Source organism: Mizuhopecten yessoensis, unplaced genomic scaffold, assembly GCF_002113885.1.
Source record: "Mizuhopecten yessoensis strain PY_sf001 unplaced genomic scaffold, ASM211388v2 scaffold716149, whole genome shotgun sequence".
Classification (NCBI taxonomy): Eukaryota; Metazoa; Mollusca; class Bivalvia; order Pectinida; family Pectinidae; genus Mizuhopecten; species Mizuhopecten yessoensis.
The window spans coordinates 190,094-213,719 of NW_018479972.1; the positions used below are offsets into that span (position 1 = coordinate 190,094).

General features: G+C 36.8%; 2 protein-coding genes across 4 annotated transcripts in view; both read left to right on the top strand.

Moving 5' to 3' along the window:
* Positions 1 to 399: 399 nt before the first annotated feature.
* LOC110441856 overlaps positions 400 to 23,626 on the top strand; it is a 28,983-nt gene continuing 5,756 nt past the window's right edge. Inside the window, exons 1-3 of one of the 3 annotated variants that reach the window (XM_021485134.1) lie at positions 590 to 800; positions 841 to 953; positions 20,389 to 20,578. In XM_021485134.1, coding sequence (XP_021340809.1) covers positions 20,425 to 20,578 — 154 coding nt within the window. In that variant the 5' untranslated portion in view covers positions 590 to 800; positions 841 to 953; positions 20,389 to 20,424. Of the gene's footprint in view, positions 954 to 20,140; positions 20,579 to 23,626 lie in introns of those variants that run through there. The other 2 variants (XM_021485131.1, XM_021485133.1) reach the window with 2 other exon arrangements.
* Positions 932 to 11,590, top strand: LOC110441857 (putative IQ motif and ankyrin repeat domain-containing protein). The gene is made up of 5 exons (XM_021485135.1): positions 932 to 1,095; positions 9,303 to 9,405; positions 10,037 to 10,171; positions 10,669 to 10,797; positions 11,212 to 11,590. Exons 1-5 carry the CDS (start codon positions 954 to 956, stop codon positions 11,360 to 11,362), a joined length of 660 nt encoding a protein of 219 aa, XP_021340810.1. The 5' UTR covers positions 932 to 953; the 3' UTR covers positions 11,363 to 11,590.

Consider the following 23,626-nt stretch of genomic DNA (forward strand, 5'->3'; position numbering starts at 1 on the left):
CAGGGCAAAACACTGACAAATTAAGTTTGTATTAAAAACGTTTACCACTGTTTAGAGAATACAAACTCCTTCCTTCTAAATTGGTTGGACCAGAACGATACACTTATTATGTCATGTGAATATATACACAGCGAAAATCACAGATATACGCTACATGTGGTGTAGATAGCGATTACACTGGCATTGTAACAGAACACCAAACGATTTAAAAATTCCATAAAAATATATGTATTATTGCAATAGTTACCACTTCACACTACAGGTCAATCTGATGAACACGTGATGATGATTGGTCACCATGACAACATCTATATACAATCGAATTACGTAATAGATCTTCTCAGAATAACCATAAATCAACTCGACATTTGAATCCTCCGTAGGGAAATCACCGTTCGCGAATGGCTGTGTATAATATATCGCTCATGTGACAAATCTTAAATCGTTAAATCTCATTCACTAAAACGCTAGCTCGTGTGGGATCAGTCTGTACTAACTCCGATACGTAATAGATACTCATTCTGGAAATACCATAAAATATCACAACTGGTGTTTTGCAGGGAGGTTCATTGGAAAGGCCATATATTAACTTGTTTTAATAGCATACAAAGTACATTCGATCTACAAGACCAGACAACACCCGGAATACTACACACATTTACAAAGCAGACGACACCCGGGATACTACACACATTTAAATTACAATCAGACGACACCGGGGATACTACACACATTTACAAAGCAGACGACACCCGGGATACTACACACATTTACAAAGCAGACGACACCCGGGATACTACATACATTTAAATTACAATCAGACGACACCGGGGATACTACACACATTTACAAAGCAGACGACCCCCGGGATACTACACACATTTACAAAGCAGACGACACCCGGGATACTACACACATTCACGGAGCAGACGACACCCGGGATACTACACACAATGCCGCCGAAGAAATCGCCTGCAACGAAAACGGCAGCGAAGCCTGCAACGAAAACTGCCGGTGGGACGAAGTCAACGGGGGGAGCCAAGGGCGCGGGGGCAGCCAAGGGCGCGGGGGCAGCCAAGGCCAAGGCAGCCGAAGGTAGGGAGTGAGAAAAGGAACACTGAATGGAAAAATTAATTTATATCCAACAAAGCTAGTCTATGAAAATGAACTAGGACAATTGGCGAAATAATAATTACCTTTATTTGTTATAAGTATTTGTCTCCTGGTTTGAACGGCTACCGCCAGTGCTAAACATTTTGTTAAAATGCATTAGGATACCTATATTCAAGTATATAATAGTTACGAAGTTACATATCAATTAAGAAAACAATTATAATAATCTCTCAATCTAAATTTAACTAGGATTACAGATATCATTATAGGAATAGCCTTTCAGGAGTTGTAATATGTCTGCTCCTCCGAGGTGGCATTAACGTAGCAGTGTTTTTTAAGTTGTGCTTCGTATATGCCATGTGTTATGTACGTCTCATTCCCAGTTTAATTTATAAATCTGACGCTAAAATCAGTGAGCATTGTCATAACCTTCAAGTAGCTGGCACATGTGTATATCTTTACTCAGTAAGTATATTTTCAATACGAGAGCTCGCACTGAACTCATTTTACAACTTAACATGAACAGTCTTAAATCCTCTACAAGATTTAATCGACGAATTACACTGTCTTACACATTACAATGAAGAATGGAATTGATTTTAAGTAAATTATATACTTAGACGGGACGCGGATTTATAAGAACACAATAAAACGGTCTAGGTGTTGAGTTAGTATATAAATGATTGTGGTTTTAAAGGTAAAGCTCGCCCCTTCTTGGTATCAATATGGAGTATCACCCGTTCAACTGTTACCCTGTCTAATTTTATTGTTTGTATGTTGTGCACATTTCTTTATTTTAAATAAGTTAAAAAAAAAATCTAGATTTGCAAAAATCCTAAACGCATGATTAGGTGACCTTGGTTACTCTGTATTGTTGCCAACATGTCTGATACCTGTAATGTCCTCCTGGCACGGTAGTCTAGTGGTAGGAAGCCGGGCTCGTGGCAGAAGGGTTGCGGGTTCGAGTCACGGCAAAGCACTGTATTGTATCTTTGAGCAAGATGTTCAAGTCTACTCAGCTGTAAATGAGTACGTGGTTGGGCAGTGCTAGAACTGTTGAATGCTAGCTGTGAGAGCCAAAATGGCAGCACCGGTTGTATGCTTCCCAGGGAGTTGAGAAAGATATTTGATGGTTGCAAAGGCCCTATAACCACGGACAATGATTGGAAACCACTTCGAGACGACCTACGAACTAGGTTGTGATAAAGCGGTATAAAAGAACCTCGAATTATTATCATACAAAATGTCTTTTTGGAATTAACCGTTTAAACATTTACTATTTTATTGCAAAATAATATTGGTAGAAGGATTGACAAAATGAAATTTTGACAAAACTTGTAGAGGTTACTCTTTAACATGGTTTATTTTTCACCACTAGTTCAGAGGAGACGTTCAAATACTCTTTATATTTAATCGCTTTCACCATGAGTGATCTAAATGTGAAAGGATAAATATACCACTTTTGAAATAACTGCATGTCATATTATTTCAATCATATTGCTTTCATTGAGTGAATAGATTTACATTTCCACTGCAAGTTCGTAAATAAGCATTGCAAGAAGAAATTCGTTCATAGAAATACTTTGTATGACCGTAATTTGATCAGCGCCAATGAATCCAATTAATGCGCTTTACTTATTGCTACCTGTAGTTTATGCGTCGCTTTACTTATTGCTACCTGTATAGTTTATGCGTCGCTTTACTTATTGCTACCTGTATAGTTTATGCGTCGCTTTATTTATTGCAACCTGTATAATTTATGCGTCGCTTTTATATTGCAACATATATAGTTTATGCGTCGCTTTACTTATTGCTACCTGTATAGTTTGTGTCGCTTTACCTATTGCTACCTGTATAGTTTATGCGTCGCTTTACTTATTGCTATCAGTGTAGTTTATGCGTCGCTTTATTTATTGCTAACTGTATAGTTTATGCGTTGCTTTATTTATTGCAACCTGTATAGTTTATGCGTCGCTTTACTTATTGCAACATGTATAGTTTATGCGTCGCTTTATTTATTGCTACCTGTAGTTTATGCGTCGCTTTTCTTATTGCTACCTGTAGAGTTAATGCGTCGCTTTACTTATTGCTCCCTGTATAGTTTATGAGTCGTTTTAATTATTGCTACCTGTATAGTTAATGCGTCGCTTTAGTTATTGCTACCTGTATAGTTTGTGTCGCTTTACCTATTGCTACCTGTATAGTTAATGCGTCGCTTTTCTTATTGCTACCTGTAGAGTTAATGCGTCGCTTTACTTATTGCTCCCTGTATAGTTTATGAGTCGCTTTCCTTATTGCTACCTGTATAGTTTATGCGTCGCTTTACTTATTGCTACCTGTATAGTTTATGCATTGCTTTACTTATTGCTACCTGCATAGTTTATGCGTCGCTTTACTTATTGCTACCTGTATAGTTTATGCATTGCTTTACTTATTGCTACCTGTATAGTTTATGCGTCGCTTTTCTTATTGCTACCTGTATAGTTTATGCGTCGCATTACTTATTGATACCTGTATAGTTAATGCGTCGCTTTATTTATTGCTACCTGTAGTTTATGCGTCGCTTTACTTATTGCTACCTGTAAAGTTAATGCGTCGCTTTACTTATTGCTACCTGTATAATTAATGCGTCGCTTTACTTATTGCTACCTGTATAGTTTATGTGTCGCTTTTCTTATTGCTACCTGTATAGTTAATGCGTCGCTTTACTTATTGCTACCTGTATAGTTAATGCGTCACTTTACTTATTGCTACCTGTATAATTAATGCGTCGCTTTACTTATTGCTACCTGTATAGTTTATGTGTCGCTTTTCTTATTGCTACCTGTATAGTTAATGCGTCGCTTTACTTATTGCTACCTGTATAGTTTATGCGTCGCTTTTCTTATTGCTACCTGTATAGTTTATGCGTCGCATTACTTATTGCTACCTGTATAGTTAATGCGTCGCTTTATTTATTGCTACCTGTAGTTTATGCGTCGCTTTACTTATTCCTATCAGTGTAGTTTATGCGTCGCTTTATTTATTGCTAACTGTATAGTTTATGCGTCGCTTTATTTAATGCTACCTGTAGTTTATGCGTCGCTTTTCTTATTGCTCCCTGTATAGTTTATGCGTCGCATTACTTATTGCTCCCTGTATAGTTAATGCGTCGCTTTACTTATTGCTACCTGTAAAGTTAATGCGTCGCTTTACTTATTGCTACCTGTAGTTTTTGCGTCGCTTTTCTTATTGCTACCTGTATAGTTTATGCGTCGCATTACTTATTGCTACCTGTATAGTTTATGCGTCGCTTTACTTATTGCAACATGTATAGTTTATGCGTCGCTTTACTTATTGCTACCTGTATAGTTTGTGTCGCTTTACCTATTGCTACCTGTATAGTTTATGCGTCGCTTTACTTATTGCTATCAGTGTAGTTTATGCGTCGCTTTATTTATTGCTAACTGTATAGTTTATGCGTCGCTTTATTTAATGCTACCTGTAGTTTATGCGTCGCTTTACTTATTGCTACCTGTATAGTTTATGCGTCGCTTTACTTATTGCTACCTGTAGTTTATGCGTCGCTTTTCTTATTGCTACCTGTATAGTTAATGCGTCGCTTTACTTATTGCTACCTGTATAGTTTATGAGTCGCTTTACTTATTGCTTCCTGTATAGTTTATGCGTCGCTTTACTTATTGCTACCCGTATAGTTTATGCATTGCTTTACTTATTGCTACCTGTATAGTTTATGCGTCGCTTTACTATTTGCTACCTGTAGTTTGTGCGTCGCTTTACTTATTGCTAGCTGTATAGGTTATGCGTCGCTTTACGTATTGCTACCTGTAGTTTGTGCGTCGCTTTACTTAATGCTACCTGTAGTTTATACGTCGCTTTACTTATTGCTCCCTGTAAAGTTTATGAGTCGTTTTACTTATTACCTGTATAGTTTATACGTCGCTTTACTTATTGGTACCTGTATAGTTTACGCGTCGCTTTACTTATTGATACCTGTAGTTTATGCGTCGCCTTACTATTTGCTACCTGTAGTTTATTGTATAGTTTATGCGTTGCTTTACTTATTGCTGCCTGTATAGTTTATGCTTCGCTTTTCTTATTGCTTCCTGTATATGTTATGCGTCGCTTTAATTATCGCTACCTGTATAGTTCATGTGTCGCTTGACTTATTGCTGTCTGTATAGGTTATGCGTCGCTTTACGTATTGCTACCTGTAGAGTTTATGTGTCGCTTTGCCTATTGCTACCTGTATAATTAATTCGTCGCTTTACTTATTGCTCCCTGTATAATTAATGCGTCGCTTTACTATTTGCTCCCTGTAGTTTATGCGTCGCATTACTTATTGCTACCCATATAGTTTATGCATTGCTTTACTTATTGCTATTATGCGTCGCTTTATTTATTGCTAACTGTATAGTTTATGCTTCGCTTTTCTTATTGCTACCTGTGTAGTTTATGCGACGCTTTACTTATTGCAACCTGTAGTTTATGCGTGGCTTTTCTTATTGCTACCGGTAGTTTATGCGTCGCATTACTTATTGCTACCCGTATAGTTTATGCATTGCTTTACTTATTGCTGCCTGTATAGTTTATGCGTGGCTTTACTTATTGCTACCTTTATAGTTTATGCGTCGCATTACTTATTGCTACCGGTATAGTTAATGCGTCGCTTTACTATTTGCTCCCTGTAGTTTATGCGTGGCTTTACTTATTGCTGCCTGTATAGTTTATGAGTCGCTTTTCTTATTGCTACCTGTAGTTTATGCGTGGCTGTAATGATTGCTACCCGTATAGTTTATGCATTGCTTTACTTATTGCTCCCCGTATAGTTTATGCATTGCTTTACTTATTGCTGCCTGTATAGTTAATGTGTCGCTTTACTTATTGATACCTGTAGTTTATGCGTGGCTTTACTTATTGCTATTATGCGTCGCTTTAGTTATTGCTACCTGTAAAGTTTATGAGTCGTTTTACTTATTGCTATCCGTATAGTTTATGCATTGCTTTACTTATTGCTACCGGTATAGTTAATGCGTCGCTTAACTTATTGCTACCTGCAGTTTATGCGTCGCTTTAGTTATTGCTTCCTGTATAGTTTGTGCGTCGCTTTACTTGTTGCTACCTGTATAGTGAATGCGTCGCTTTACTATTTGCTCCCTGTAGTTTATGCGTGGCTTTACTTATTGCTATTATGCGTCGCTTTACTTATTGCTACCTGTAGTTTATGCGTCGCTTTACTATTTGCTACCTGTAGTTTATGCGTCGCTTTTCTTATTGCTACCTGTATAGTTAATGCGTCGCTTTACTTATTGCTACCTGTATAGTTTATGCGTCGCTTTACTTATTGCTACCTGTAGTTTATGCGTCGCTTTTCTTCTTGCTACCTGTATAGTTTATACGTCGCTTTACTTATTGCTACCTGTATAGTTGATGAGTCGTTTTACTTATTGCTACCTGTATAATTTATGCGTCGCTTTACTTATTGCTACCTGTATAGTTTATGCGTCGCCTTACTTATTGCTACCTGTAGTTTCTGCGTCGCTTTACTTATTGCTACCTGTAGTTTATGCGTCGCTTTTCTTATTGCTACCTGTATAGTTTATGCGTCGCTTTACTTATTGCTACCCGTATAGTTTATGCGTCGCCTTACTTATTGCTACCTGTAGTTTATGCGTCGCTTTACTTATTGCTACCTGTAGTTTATGCGTCGCTTTTCTTATTGCTACCTGTATAGTTTATACGTCGCTTTACTTATTGCTACCTGTATAGTTGATGAGTCGTTTTATTTATTGCTACCTGTATAATTAATGCGTCGCTTTACTTATTGCTACCTGTATAGTTTATGCGTCGCTTTACTTATTGCTACCTGTAGTTTATACGTCGCATGCATCGTATTCGCTGTCGGTATATTTATAGTGCAGGTGAATTATAAGGTGTACAACATGTTTCAGGTAAATCTATCTTTCTCGATGCTTCATCAAAACGCATTTGTGATAAGAACCGATTTTATAGGAGAGATGAAAAATTGTTACTGTTCAATATTATGTTCTTTAAATATTAATAATAAATATTAAGTTATTATGGTTAATTGCCCTCGTCTCAATGACTGTTGCTATAGTATATGTTTCCTCAGTGACACGTTTCTTTCGTACAACTGCACCAAACATCTTTGTGGATGTGCCGCGTTGTGTAAACCCTGGCGCTTTTCCTGGACAATTTTTGCGGTCGACCCCCCCCCCTACCCCCCTGTATACTGTAGATACATTTCGCCTACTCAGTACACGTAGTCAATTCCAACTTTAAAGTTAGTGTGGGCGCCTACTTTTAAATGATAATGCGCATGTTCACCTCGACGCGAAGTGTATGCCCAGTAGATACAACAGAAAAGAAACGAAATCTGATGTGTCAGTCGAGCTACCGGCAGACATAAAACAGAAAAGAAACTAAATCTGATGTGTCAGTCGAGCTACCGGCAGACATAAAACAAATAACACGATTATGACACCAGTTTACATTGTACTTAAAAAAATAGGTATATATTTAGAAACGATCAAGTTTGGCACTACTAAATGCATGTGTAATAAGGCTAATTATCTGATAGTAAAAAGTGTTTCAATTTTCGTGAAGATTTCAAAGATAACTATGATGCTTTCAACAAGGCCGATTTAACCCCAGCGTTGGCGTATTAATGCAAGGTTAACTAAGTTTTACCAGGTTTGTTGTGACAATCTGTATCCATGTTCACATCGTATGTAATTGATCCCAAATATTGGTGGGACGATAAATATCAATTAAAATAATGATCTTTATCGTGTAAATTTAAATGATTCCCCATCGTGTGCTTGTAGCTACCCCTGTGAAAACTCCTACCATTTTTTGATGAATGTCCACTTTGTAGTAACATAAGAAATGACATGTTGATTAAGTTGCGTCGGTATCATCCATTACCTCTAGATACGCTTTTGCATGGAAATGTTGATCTAACATTAGATGAAAACCAAACTATTTTTGAAACGTTCAAATATTTATTCGTGCAAGTAATCGATTTTGAATATAGTCTTGAAGAACATGTGAACTTATCGTTTAGTCTATCCTTTCATTCCTTCTCTTTCTATATAACAAACCCAATCCTATCACTATCTTTTCTGAACCACAATGCCATAAGTATTTTTTGTAATATGAACTATAAACAAAACAATGTCTTTTTCTTTTCTGCCTGTACAACAGAGCAAGGTTATTAGGAACGACATTTACATGAACAATTTGATCAGAGGAAGTAGCCGGAGTGTGTAGCTAGTATGTGCCAGGCAGACATATTACACATTACTATACATTATGTTATATGATAAGAAATGATATATGATATCCTAGTGATTTCCCTGCACTTTCAACCTGTTTCTTCTTTCCTTTTTCTGATTTCCAAATTAGTTTTATGGTATAAAATGTACATATATAAATATTGTCGTTAAGTAAGGGTTGATTTTCTACGCGAGATACTGTCCAAGTTTGAAGAGTTCGAGTACAAAACACAGTAGTTGATTTCTCACAATTGTGGCCTATTTCATTGTGCGCGCTACCTTGTAGACAATGCGCGTAATTGTATTTGTCTGAAAAGAATGTAGTTTAATTTTTGATTCTTTGATTTTGACAAATCATTGCTGTTTCAATTTCCTATTTCTTCTTCAAATATGAGTTAGAATTTAATAAATGGAACAGCTAATAGCAGGTATCGTTCAGCTATCTCCAATGTTTTGATTATAACGTCACAATTATAAGGCGTTCCAATGATCACTTTATGGTCTACTACAATTATCACACATGTGAAGTTTAAGGATATTATAATGACAATGCAGAGAATAGGCTAAAATCCCATCACAAATTCACACTCAGACATGTTGAATTTAACCAGGATTTGTATTTTGTCCTTGCACACCAATGCAACTTTTTGAGGGAAATGTATTTTTTTAATTATAATTGACAGTGTCGATTTTTTCTCTGAAGTAACTTGAATACGTGTTAATCAAGTTATTTTGCATATTTCACACCAGTGTACGGACGGAAATGTTCGTTGAAGATCAACTATGACTGTATCTGTTCTGTTCAATGCTTCACCTCATTTTACTATTTATGTGCCGTACTTTTGTATGAGACTGAAAACTGTTAATAATAATTATTATTGTACATTCCAGCCCCACCGAAAGCACCGCCGTTGCCGGAAGTAAAAATGGAAGCGAAACAGATTATCCCTTTCCTGACGCACGACAAGGATGAAATCATTAAGAAATCACAAAGGTTATTCATACACTCCAAACTAACAAAACTAACGCTTATATATTACTCTTACATAGGTCTGTTAGTCGGCACTTAAATTTACCTTTTCGATATATTCTGTGCTTTCTGTAAATATCCGTACTTACTTGCATGAAACATCTCAACTGTCGAAATTTCCTTAAATCTAAATTTTCCCAAATACAATACATTGCTTGAGATTTTCCTTAGCCTTGAGATGTTTTATTCAAGTGGCCCCTGGTCATATACATGTACTGTACTTATCAATAAAGTGCTAGTGTTGAGGTAACGTCGTAGTGAGATGATCCTGAAATGATATATTAATCGAGACGACGTTAAGATCAACATAAAACATAGTCACCAAACTAAAAGCCCTTCGTTGTTGTTTTAAATATGCAACTATGCTGATGTTGTATCATTTAGCAAGATGGAACGTAAGACATTCGCCAAGAGAAAAGTGCTGCATTTGCAAGCGAGCATTATGCCGTTACAATTAAAGTCATATCATACAGAAATATTGATCTGCTCTTTCTGAAAATAGTAGCACTTGATATATGATGCAATGACCTTGTCTTGGCGAACAGGCGTTTGGGAACTGCAAACCTTATCTAATATTGCCCTCTGTCTCATCCAGGTGGCCCTACATCGTTGACCAGACGGGGGTTGTTGCCAGGTTACTTCAGTACAGTGATATTAACGTTCTTGAGGTCATGATGTCTGATCAGATGGAACCCGAGAGGATACGAATGGCATTATTAGGATCGCTCAAGTAATTGTGAATAATGATGCACGCCATCAGTCATGATCTCCGATTAGAAACAACCTGAGAGGATATTCGATGCAAGCGTATGCTTCTATAATGTCCAACGGTTTACATGCAGAAGCCTCTCCTATACATTCTTATTTCCAGAGAAAAAAATATCTAGGAATTATGTTTATGAAAGGATACGAACATTTTCCTAAATCAAACTGAATATATAATTAAAAAAATATAACTTTAATCAGACTTGAATATAAAATCTATTGAAATTCGTCATCGGAATTATAGAGAAACACAAAATAACTATACTATACACAATTGCATGTCAGAGTTCGTGACATATGATTAAGTAATTGACTAATGTAATATGGTCATAACCTACAGCTTTGTGTGACGAGTGATTGCATCAACTGTGACGACATCATTTCTATTTTTAGGTTTGGGAAACCTCTCGTTATTGACATGGGAGATGACATCAACTGTAATGACATAATTTCTACTTTTAGGTTTGGGAAACCTCTCGTTATTGACATGGGGGATCTAGATATGTTTACAGCCATTAATGAATTCCTGAATCGGATTCTCCCAGACCTCACTGACTTAGTGATGACGAAGAAAGTGATGGAGGAGAAATGGTATTTATGACGTCACGTTTATTGTTTTGAGAAATTAATTATATTGAATTAATTGTGTTTAAAAGTTCCCTTACATATATACAACATTTGATGTAGCGCCCTATCTAGCTAAAATAAGTCACTATAATGCGCTTTAAAGTACATAGATATACAACTAATATAATTAGCATATACATTAATCAATACAAATTTTGAGGAATTTGCAGGAGCTGCCTTATCAGGCGCTAATTACTGGTCCTATGCCACCTGACTAATATCTCCATATGTGTGTATGCCTGCGTGTGTGCTGAAGATGTAATGTGAGATACATGCTGATATTAACTAAAAAGATAAAGAATAGGAAAAATTATAATCAAAACCCGAACTTATTTCGATTATATTGAAGTTTATCTATATTTTTGTTTTTATTTCTAGTATTGATCAGCTAATAAAGCCGACTGACGACCAGGATAACAAGAACAGCATGTTGTACAAAGCAGATTCCTTTCGCTTTGGTCTTATAACGTCGAAGGAAATGGTGTCAGATGAAATGAAATCTAGGATGCTTGTGGTCAGGGTTGAATGAGTGACGTCACAGGAATACGTATTGTTGTTTAAAAAGCAATCGGTTCGCTGTAAATTCTGTGGAACACTGTTTCTAAGATGTATCGACATCTTGTATGGGGTATCGACGAAAGAACTGAATTATTGTACGAACATTGTAATCGTACGGAATTTGTTGTCAATTATTTTTTTTTATTTTTTTTATCAAATTATTAAGCTGTTTTTATCTTGTTTTCATTTACAATTTGAATAAAAGTACAAACTGCAGATATGTCGAATTATTCAGAATTGAATTTTCAAAAACCGAATGACATTCTCCATTGATATACATATACACACCAATTAACAATAATGGTGGGCGTTCTGCTGCTCTAATTAGTAGTTTGTAACCTATTTCTGAATTCCAATTCTGTATAAGCTCACCTGGTACGATATATTGTAACCCTAGGTCTCCGTGTTGAAGGCTATTCATTTGAACACAGAGTTGATAGCAATCCACTCAAAATACTACATTGTATAGGCCATATGTAATCACAGAGGCCACTTTTTTTTTTTTTTTTTCAAAATTAAAATGTTCAAATGTTTTAACAAATATAACTGCTATGACCTTGAATACGGGTCAAGATGATTAGGTTGAACAAATCTGAAATCTTTTCAACCCTGCATTCTACTAGTTAAACTCGTGACAAGCAATATTTCTAAATTCAGAACGCTAAATGTGTTTTCCCGGAATAGTTAATCAGTAAGTGTTATCTCCCCTTTGCTGTCATAGTGGAGATATTGGTTTTTGGGCATAATCATCTAACCCGTCTTAATGCCATACTGAAGTGTATTTCGTCCGTGTCTGTCTGTTCGTCTGGGGTCACCATTTTCTTAATAACCAATGGGTGTTCATGTTATACATTCATATTGTTAAGTATTTTGGGGGCCATAAAATTAAAGACAAAACTAATTTGAGGAGGGATGGTTCAAGTACAAGACGGTTTGGGCGAAACATATATCACCATATTGGTACGAGTGTCCAATGGCTTGGTTTGTTCGTGTTTTACGTCCTTTTAACAGCTATGATCATTTAAGGGCCTGTCAGGTTTTGGTGGTGAAGGAAAGCCGGAGTTCCCGGAGAAAAACCACCGACCTACGGCCAGTACCTGACGATTGCTCCACGGTGGTCTCGGACCCGCGTCCCAGTGGTGGAGAGCTAGTGGTAGCAGAATGTCAGACGCCTTAACCACTCGGCCACCGCGACCACCCAGGATTGTCCAATGACTGAACCAAAAAAAGTATAACTTTATAGTTTCCATATTCGAATCGAACCTTGATACACTTTTTCACGAAGCATGGTACATGTACGTAGATTGTGGAACAGTCAGCAGCTGTGTTCAAAGGTGAATATGTTTCGTATTTATTTTACAAACAACTGTATGCTTTGTTTTCAAACGTTTGAAAACGAAAGGGATGCAATTGTTTTATTGTTTCACAATTAAGAAAATAAATTTTAAGTAATTTCCTTTACCCCATTTGAAGCTCCTCCAAAAACCTTCTTTCGATCATCCATCGGGTTAGCCCGAGTTTCCTCGCGCCCGTGGTAACTCGGGCTACTATCAGATAAGAGAAAATCTTGAAGTGTAAGGTTCCATAAACCAGCCTTACAATGTATAGACAAGTAGTCTTAATTGTCCTTTGGTCATCAATTTTAATCAAAAGGGCAAAATAAGGTACACAATAAGGTACACAATAAGGTACGGTACACAATATGGTACACAATAAGGTACACAATAAGGTACGGTACACAATACGGTACACAATATGGTACACAATAATGTACACAATAAGGTACACAATAAGGTACACAATAAGGTACGGTACACAATAAGGTACACAATAAGGTACGGTACGCAATACGGTACACAATAAGGTACACAATAAGGTACACAATAAGATACACAATAAGGTACACAATACGGTACACAATAAGGAACATAATAAGGTACACAATCAGGTACACAATAAGGTACGGAACACAATACGGTACACAATAAGGTACACAATACGGTACACAATAGGGTACATCATAAGGTACACAATAAGGTACGGTACAAAATACGGTACACAATAAGGTACACAATACGTTACACAATACGGTTCACAATAAGATACACAATACGGTACACAATAAGGTACATAATAAGGTACACAATAAGGTACGGTACACAATAAGGTACACAATAAGGTACGGTACACAATACGGTACACAATAAGGTACGGTACACAATATGGTACACAATAAGGTACACAATACAGTACACAATACTGTACACAATAAGGTACCCAATAATGTACACAATAAGGTATACAATAAGGTACACAATAAGGTACACAATACGGTACACAATAAGGTACATAATAAGGTACCCAATAAGGTACGGTACACAATACGGTACACAATAAGGTACACAATACGGTACACAATAAGGTACACAGTACGGTACACAATAAGGTACACAATAAGGTACACAATAAGGTACACAATAAGGTACGGTACACAATAAGGTACACAATACGTTACACAATAAGGTACACAATAGGAACTTCTTTTGTTTATACCATTCAAAATTAAATACAGTTTTAAGTAAAATATTTCACTGCATTCGAAGCCAAAAATCATACTTTCGATCAAGTATTTGCGCTAGCTTTTTCGTGAGTATTACAACAAGACATCGATGCACCAATTAGAAAATTAAAGAGAAAATCTGGACATAAAGGGGCCCAAAACTATCGCTTATAGACATCCACTCTTAATTAAAGGACTGGATCTTGCCATTGTCGTTTTCATTGCGTGATGAACTAAGCTGGTCTTGAAGAGATGAACGTAAGACACATATATATGGTTGCACAAAAACAATATAATTAAAATTTAATACATCTACCAAGTCCATGGATCAGTAACTATAATTAAAAGGGAATGATGATGTAAAATAATAACAATGGAAAAGAGAAGAAATGGTAATGAGGTAAAACACATACAAAGGGACATTTTTAAATACATTTAAATCAGTGAACTGGACATTATTTATCAGACTTCTGTATTCTGATTGTTCTGCAACAGGACTTCCCAATAAAGAACGATTCATGCGCATACAGTGTTAACTGCTTAGATGTTGAGTGTATTTTCATTCCTGAAATTGGAAAAGGCCTTTTTTAGATTCACAATTCTAAAAAAAATCCATCTTTCTTAAACTTCTCAAACTAGAAAAACGTACAACCAAAGGACGGGTTATTTAAAACGTACAACCAAAGGACGGGTTATTTAAACGTACCACCAAAGGACGGGTTATTTAAACGTACAACCAAAGGAGGGTTATTTAAACGTACTACCAAAGGACGGGTTATTTAAACGTACAACCAAAGGACGGGTTATTTCAACGTACTACCAAAGGACGGGTTATTTAAACGTACAACCAAAGGACGGGTTATTTAAACGTACTACCAAAGGACGGGTTATTTTAACGTACTACCAAAGGACGGGTTATTTAAACGTACAACCAAAGGACGGGTTATTTAAACGTACAACCAAAGGACGGGCTATTTTAAAACTGCAAGGTCCTCGGTTCAAGTCTTTATGTTGTTCGCATCTGCATAAATATTCCGATGACTTTTTAAAATGGCCTTTTAAAAGGTATGTTATAGAAAGGGCTCCAAAAGTTGGTCTTTCTGAACCCTTTTTGGGGCTTTACTTAACCTGTTATAATCAATTATCATGATAGCTAGAACGAGATCCAACGAGCCACTGCTTCGCATATAAGCATCTACCTTTCAATGTAACAGATCACGAGGAAGGCAGTCAACGGCCTTAGACAGTCAGGTCCGCGAGACAGTCAGGTCCACGAGACATCCACGTGACAGTCAGGTCCGCGAGACAGTCAGGTCAACGAGACAGTCAGGTCGAGACAGGCAGGTCCACGAGACATCCACGAGACAGTCAGGCCCACGTGACATCCACGAGACAGTCAGGTCCGGGAGACAGTCAGGTCCACGAGACATCTACGAGACAGTCAGGTCCACGAGACATCCAAGAGACAGTCAGGGCCACGAGACAGTCAGGTCCACGAGACATCCGCGAGACAGTCAGGTCCACGAGACATCCAAGAGACAGTCAGGGCCACGAGACAGTCAGGTCCACGAGACAGTCAGGGCCACGAGACAGTCAGGTCCACGAGACATCCACCAGACAGTCAGGTCCGCGAGACAGTCAGGGCCACGAGACATCCACGAGACAGTCAGGTCCGCGAGACAGGCAGGTCCACGAGACATCCACGAGACAGTCAGGCCCACGTGACATCCACGAGACAGTCAGGTCCGGGAGACAGTCAGGTCCACGAGACAGTCAGGGCCACGAGACATCCACGAGGCAGTCAGGGCCACGAGACATCCACGAGACAGTCAGGTCCGCGAGGCAGTCAGGTCATCGAGACATCCACGAGACAGTCAGGTCCACGTGACATCCACGAGACAGTCAGGTCCGCGAGACAGTCAGGTCCACGAGGCATCCACGAGACAGTCAGGTCCACGAGACAGTATTATACCCCCGTCGGTATTTTACTACATTTACACTGATCTGAAAGCTAAAACTGGTTCATCGACTGCTAAATAATGTTTTGGCGAGTTGGCTATAAAGGTGTTTCGAAGAGTTTGATTATATTTGGTAAAATTGTTGTGGGTCTACAGTTCTTTTCATAGATGTCATCCTTCTTTTTAAATATAGGAACAACTTGTGTCTCCTTCAGCCGATTTGAAAATTCATTTAAATCGGAAATGATATTGTGTTTAATGGTGTTACTACACGCCTAAATATTTACACTGAGTACTGATATATTCTTTATCATTTAGACGGGTGACAGATTTAAAACAGTCTTATTTATCTGAAATGATCGTGCAATCAATGGTGTACAAAATACCACCAGCCACATGTATATGCTAATAGATTTTGGCCAAGATTTTTTACGTTTTATAAAAATAAGCGAAACCTGTATTATACTTAAAATAAAAATCGAATCAACCATTAACGCGCGTTCACACCTCTGACTGGTCATGTAACACCAAAGCCATTTTCCTTAAGAGTTCTGTCTGCGCTGTTTTCTCATTTGGACAGGAAAGGTCTGATGGGGTAATATATCGTTAGATGTTAAAATAATAGTTCCTTACGGACTGTTTCTCTGTAAGTGGCTAACTATCTATATTGTCTATCACTTTTCCAGTTTTGAGATGTTAAAGTTACTAAACAGCTTTTATTAGCTGTATTTAGCATTTTTTAGATTTCCATTGAAACAAGTCATTCCACACGTGATAAGGTTTTTTTTCAAAGGGGCATGATCACTATTAATCACTGTCTAGACTTCTTTATTATCTCCATACCCGGCGTCCATGGCCTTGATTTGCACCTATCAATAAACCAATAATAATTTCATTAAGGTCATTAAAATTTTGGAACATTTAAAGTCCCTGCATTCAATAAATTATTGACATTTCAAGTAATGATAGACAATATCGCAATAAAACCCACAAATGCAAACAGAGCTATCGACATTATTGACCCTTGGAACTCAAGTATGTCTAACTGGGTATATATGTATGTTTAATGTTCTTCCACGACTCCCAAAATAAATGGAAGATTTAGCATTTCCTCTTTGAGAAATAGATTTAGATCGTTTAAAGTTCAAAAGTGACTGACGACCGTATGTTAGGGAATATCTAGCATTTTGGTCTACCATTTTCTGATGAACCTTATTAAAGAAATCGCGAGGGTCCTTCATCTTGGACAATACCCTCCGTATCATCGTTTCCCTGTCTTAAAGCTTTCTAAATCAAAATCGAAATATAGTTACACATAAGTCTACATTTGTGTGATAATGATATGATCATTTAAATACTGGGGTAACTTATAATACAAGTAAACCCAGAAAGTAGAATGATGACTTTAAATTTGTTTTTGTAGATTTTATAACTGAACAACGCCAGTGTATCAATAACCTTGTTGAAGAATTACGTAATCACACAAAAGATGACGATAGTGGTAATTTTATCAACTCTATCATTAATGATATGTTTGAACTATTTATAAATGGTGCCAAATATGCATTTGGAACTAACCACGCTAAGCTAAATTCTGTAAAAAACATGCTTTTAAATTAAAAAAAACCTTGGTTTACGAGAGACTGTAAGTCTGCTCGCCATAATTATAGAAAAGCGAAACGGTATTACAAAAAGTTTGGTAATGCTTACCTCAAAGAGGAAATGTATGTTAAGGAACGGTTGTATAAAAAAAACACTTAATCGTTGTGTCATTAAGCATAAGTTAGAGATTAAAAATAAACTCCGGACACTAAGGTCAAGAAATCCAAAAGAATACTGGAAAATGATTAATGCAGGTAGTTCCAAAAAAAGAACTTGTAAGGCTGGTATTGAAGATTTTTTTAAACTTTTTTTTAATTTATGATTTATCTTTGACCGATCTCTTTGAAACTTAGTATACATTATAATCATGATATGAAGTTGTGCCTCCCTGAAAATAATTTCGATTCGACGATTATTGCAAAAGTTATTGCCCTTTGTTCATTTCAGTATTTGATTTTTTGTCCGGAGATTTTTTATAGCATGTCTGCTTACCACTCTTAGAATGATGCAGATCTTATTTATTATTATTATAAATATTCATGTCGCCCTTACGGGCGACTTTCTATTAATCTGTCACCCAAAATGCATTCATATCGACTGTATACTGCATCTGGTAACATTTCAATCCTTAAATATAACATTGATATTGTTTTTATCAAAATTTTATTCTAATTGATTTTTTGTATTCGTAAGCATTGTTTTGACTCGGTTTCTTGATACTTTGCTCAAAAAATGTATTTTACATAGGAGTGATACTAGTATAAAACACAGATAAAGCAATATCAGTACTTTTTTGAGTGGCGTGACTATAATATATGTACCAACATGTAAATAGCCACAACTGCAAAGTCTGAAATCGATTTTATTATCATCTAGTACTTATATCTCATTTTTCTTTAATACTGTTTTTGTATAGTATTTATGATCTATTCAAATAGATCATAAATACCATACAAAAACCGTTCAATACTTATATTTATGCTTTCTCTGTCTCTTATGTTCTTTTTTAACTTACAATTTATATTCAAAATTTAAAATTCCCGCCTTATCGACAGTCCACACCAATTCGTTCAATAGTTGGAACAGCGTGCTGTCGCGTGGTGATTGGTAAACAAAGTCGTACTTTGAAATTTTAACAGACACTTCAATTTTATTCCACAATTCAGTATCAATACAATTGCGTATGATATGTCTATAGGGTGATTTAAGTTAATCAATAGAACTCTGAGCTAAAAGTTAGATTTGAAATTGTTTCGATTTTTCCCTGGAACAAATTTCGCGCATGGCTAAATACAATGAACACCGTAAATCTGACCTTGTCCTCCACGAGAGGGTTATTTTTGGAAATTAATTCGAACTTTTCTCTTTGATCCTTTTGTGAAGAATCCAGACGTGAATTTATTTGTTGATTGTATGGGAATCTGACTACAGTCGACTCGGTAGATTTTATAACAGCATCGTTATTTGACATGTCGTCAGAAACTGAGGAAACTGTGGCTGCGAGACGCGTGAAACTGATATCGTTTGAAGTGAGTGATCTTGCGACGGAGCACAGGGGTTCGTTACAAATGTCTGAACTGTTTATATGTGTTGTGACTCATATCAGTTGGTCTGTAACATATGTGTCAGTAGGTCTATAGAATATGTGTATTTCAGACATTTGTAACGAGCCCCTGTTGATCAGTGCAATGAAACAGACGATGGTTCTAATAAATTGCATGAGTGTTAAAATTGTTTCCATTGCCGGCTTTGATGATTTCAACCGATGTGCATTTTGTACGATATTGCAGACCTTGGTCTTGTTTTTGTTGTAATAAAAGCCTTTTTCTTTTGCACATAAATTTACAATGCCATTGTCAAGTCTCACAATGCCCAGCGATATTTCAGCAGCCGTCATGTTTATTTACATTGAATATTGTGGTTCCGGTCAGTTTTGTATTAATACGCTAAGAATTGTGTCTCGTGCTGCATGGTAATGAAAGTCCCATCAACGACACAGCGTTCAAAGAGGCTATATAGTGACAATGCCATGCAAATGTAAATATGTATACATTTTTGTACATGAATGGTTTTGTCAAGACAGTGTTTTTTTCTACTTCATATTATTAGAACTAAAATACATGTTTTAAAGATTTTAAATAATATATATATCTTTTTCATTTATTTCCTCACTTTAATGAAAATAAAAGAAATATACATGCAAAATGCAGTAAATGATTTTAAAATCTTGTAAATGTTCGTGGGTTTTTCGATTCATTTTCCCCTGGGAAATAGTACTAAACGTCTTTAAAGATCCAGATGAATACACGTAACACTTTATTATACCCCGTGGCTTCAGTACTTGTATTGTCATTGAAGGTCCTCACACCATTTAAACCCCGTGTGTTTACACACGTGGGCCCATAGTTACGGGTAAACACATTGTGTGGTCAGCCTACTCGTAATGATTGGTCAGTCCGGCAAAACCCACTTACACCTTCCCTAATTTACGTATAGAGTCATCCGAAAATAGCCGTTAATTAAATCAATAAGATATCAACCTTTAGTTAAAGCGATCGAACATTCTCCTCAGTTCTAGTCTTTCGAACGGAAAACCCCTTGTACCTAAATTACTCAGGACCGATCGTCCATGTTCAGGTAAACACAGATCCTCACATGTATATACACGTATATAATGTAATGCTGTTAACCCCTTCAAAACATGTGTGGTCAGTAACAAGGACGCAATGGGAAGTCACTCGGGAAATACCACAAAATAAACCGATAGTTGGCATTCGGCAGGGAGATTCATTTGAAGGGAAAACCTAATACCGTTAGTATTAATTGTATATGGAGTAGGTTTGTCCAGATCAGACGACACTCGGGATACTACACACATTCACGGAGCAGACGACACCCGGGATACTACACACAATGCCTCCGAAGAAATCGCCTGCAACGAAAACGGCAGCGAAGCCTGCAACTAAAACTGCCGGTGGGGCGAAGTCAACGGGGGGAGCCAAGGGCGCGGGGGCAGCCAAGGGGACAGGGGGAGCGAAGGCCCCACCCCAGGCCAAGCCAACTGAAGGTAGATATGATGATGACAGGACCTATTTCTGTATGTCACTTTGGTAGTCTGTAGTTTATAAACATTGAAAATTAACACTGCTCTAAATTAATGAATAAAATAATTTCTATATAAATTGTTACTTTGATAATATACAATTATATGTGTCCACTTTATCATTTTTCTTTGTATTTTGTCATTTTTACCATTGTATACTTTGTATACATGTATATATTGTAAATATATATGAATATATCGTCTCTATACGTATTAATGAAGAAATGGAATTATTTAATTACATTAATTATAAAGTGCGGTGAATTAAGCAAACGGATTTTTTTATAATCGAATTGACAATTGAGTCTTTTCAACTGAAACACTGAGAAATAAGCGTTAACACACTACTTGGTTAATATGCACGTTATCAACGTTATTCTGCTTAATATAAACGATAGTAGTCTACGTCACTGGCCCCAGTTTGTCTAAATATGTAACATTTAAAAATCCGACACCAAAATCGATAAGCGCGGTGGTATCTCTACATAAACGAGGCATAAATCAATATATTCTGGTCGCGAGATTTCATCTGCTATGGAAGTAACTTCGCAATGTCTTATAAACGTAAATCATTTGTTTGTCTAACACGACATTTCTTCTCGGAAGGGAAGCCAAGTTATGCAGTTTTACGTTAATAGGAATGGGAATATATTTAAAACAACTTGGATTGATCACATTAAAAAGTGGGGTCAGGGTTTCTCAAACACCAACGTTATATCATGTTTTAAATTTTGAAATTATATATACCCCAGACCTAAAATGGTTTAAGGTAATAGGATTCGGTCACCATTTCTCAGTCGAATTTCGTTTAAATTTTGTTGTTGTATTGCTTTGAAGTAAAAAAAGGTTCTGCCCCCAAAAAATATAGGTGTCAGAATTTTAAGGATTTTAAGTGGAAATTTATGTAAAAAGGAGTGATTTTTGAAAAACAAGACACATTTTTTTGCAAAATAATGTCAATAAAAATGATACTGACATAGATTATTAGTATTGCATTAATGTAAATCAACTTAAAAAATGAATTATTTTACGCATTATATAGAAGATGGATTCCATCTTATATTAAAGAGTCCTTTTTTTTTGAGAAAGAAATGCTACAAAACTATTTTAATCGAAGCTCAAGTGTGTTAAATTTATCGGATATATTGTTGACAAATAATGATACGAAAGATAAAGTAAATCTTGCGAAGTTTTTAAGCCAGTAAGTAAATGACAAATGCTCTGAAATGATGCTATGTACCCCTCACACTGTTTGTCATTCCGTCAGTGTAATTTGTGTGTATATCTATTTACCCCTTCACACCGTTTGTTATTCCGTCAGTGTAATTTGTGTGTATATCTATGTAACCCCTCACACTGTTTGTCATTCCGTCAGTGTAATTTGTGTGTAAATCTATGTACCCCCTCACACTGTTTGTCATTCCGTCAGTGTACTTTGTGTTTATCTATGTACCCCCTCACACTGTTTGTCATTCCGTCAGTGTAATTTGTGTTTATCTATGTACCCCCTCACACTGTTTGTCATTCTGTCAGTGTAATTTGTGTGTATATATATGTACCCCCTCACGCTGTTTGTCATTTCGTCATTGTAATTTGTGTGTATATCTATTTACCCCCTCACTCTGTTTGTCATTCCGTCAGGGTAATTTGTGTGTATATATATGTACCCCCTCACACTGTTTGTCATTTCGTCATTGTAATTTGTGTGTATATCTATTTTTCCCTTCACACTGTTTGTCATTCCGTCAGTGTAATTTGTGTTTATCTATGTACCCCCTCACACTGTTTGTCATTCAGTCATTGTAATTTGTGTGTATATCTATTTACCCCTTCACACTGTTTGTCCTTCCGTCAGGGAAATTTGTGTGTATATCTATTTACCCCTTCACACTGTTTGTCCTTCCGTCAGGGTAATTTGTGTGTATATCTATTTACCCCCTCACTCTGTTTGTCATTCCGTCAGGGTAATTTGTGTGTATAGCTATTTACCCCTTCACACTGTTTGTCCTTCCGTAAGGGTAATTTGTGTGTATATCTATTTACCCCTTCACACTGTGTGTCATTCCGTCAGGGTAATTTGTGTGTATATCTATGTACCCCCTCACGCTGTTTGTCATTCCGTCAGGGTAATTTGTGTGTATAGCTATTTACCCCTTCACACTGTTTATCCTTCCGTCAGGGTAATTTGTGTGTATATCTATTTTCCCCCCCTCACACTGTTTGTCATTCCGTCAGTGTAGTTTGTGTGTATATCTATGTACCCCCTCACACTGTTTTTCATTCCGTCAGTGTAATTTGTGTGTATATCTATTTTCCCCCTCACACTGTTTGTCATTCCGTCAGGGTAATTTGCGTGTATATCTATTTACCCCCTCACATTGTTTGTCATCCCCTCAGTGTAATTTGTGTGTATATCTATATACCCCCTCACAGTGTTTGTCATTCTGTCAGTGTAATTTGTGTGTATATATATGTACCCCCTCACGCTGTTTGTCATTTCGTCATTGTAATTTGTGTGTATATCTATTTTTCCCTTCACACTGTTTGTCATTCCGTCAGTGTAATTTGTGTGTACATCTATGTACCCCCTCACACTGTTTGTCATTCCGTCGGTGTAATTTGTGGGTAAATCTATGTACCCCCCTCACACTGTTTGTCATTCCGTCAGTGTAATTTGTGTTTATCTATGTACCCCCTCACACTGTTTGTCATTTCGTCATTGTAATTTGTGTGTATATCTATTTTTCCCTTCACACTGTTTGTCATTCCGTCAGTGTAATTTGTGTTTATCTATGTACCCCCTCACACTGTTTGTCATTCCGTCGGTGTAATTTGTGGGTAAATCTATGTACCCCCCTCACACTGTTTGTCATTCCGTCAGTGTAATTTGTGTGTATGTCTATGTACCCCCCTCACACTGTTTGTCATTCCGTCAGTGTAGTTTGTGTGTATATCTATGTACCCCCTCACACTGTTTTTCATTCCGTCAGTGTAATTTGTGTGTATATCTAT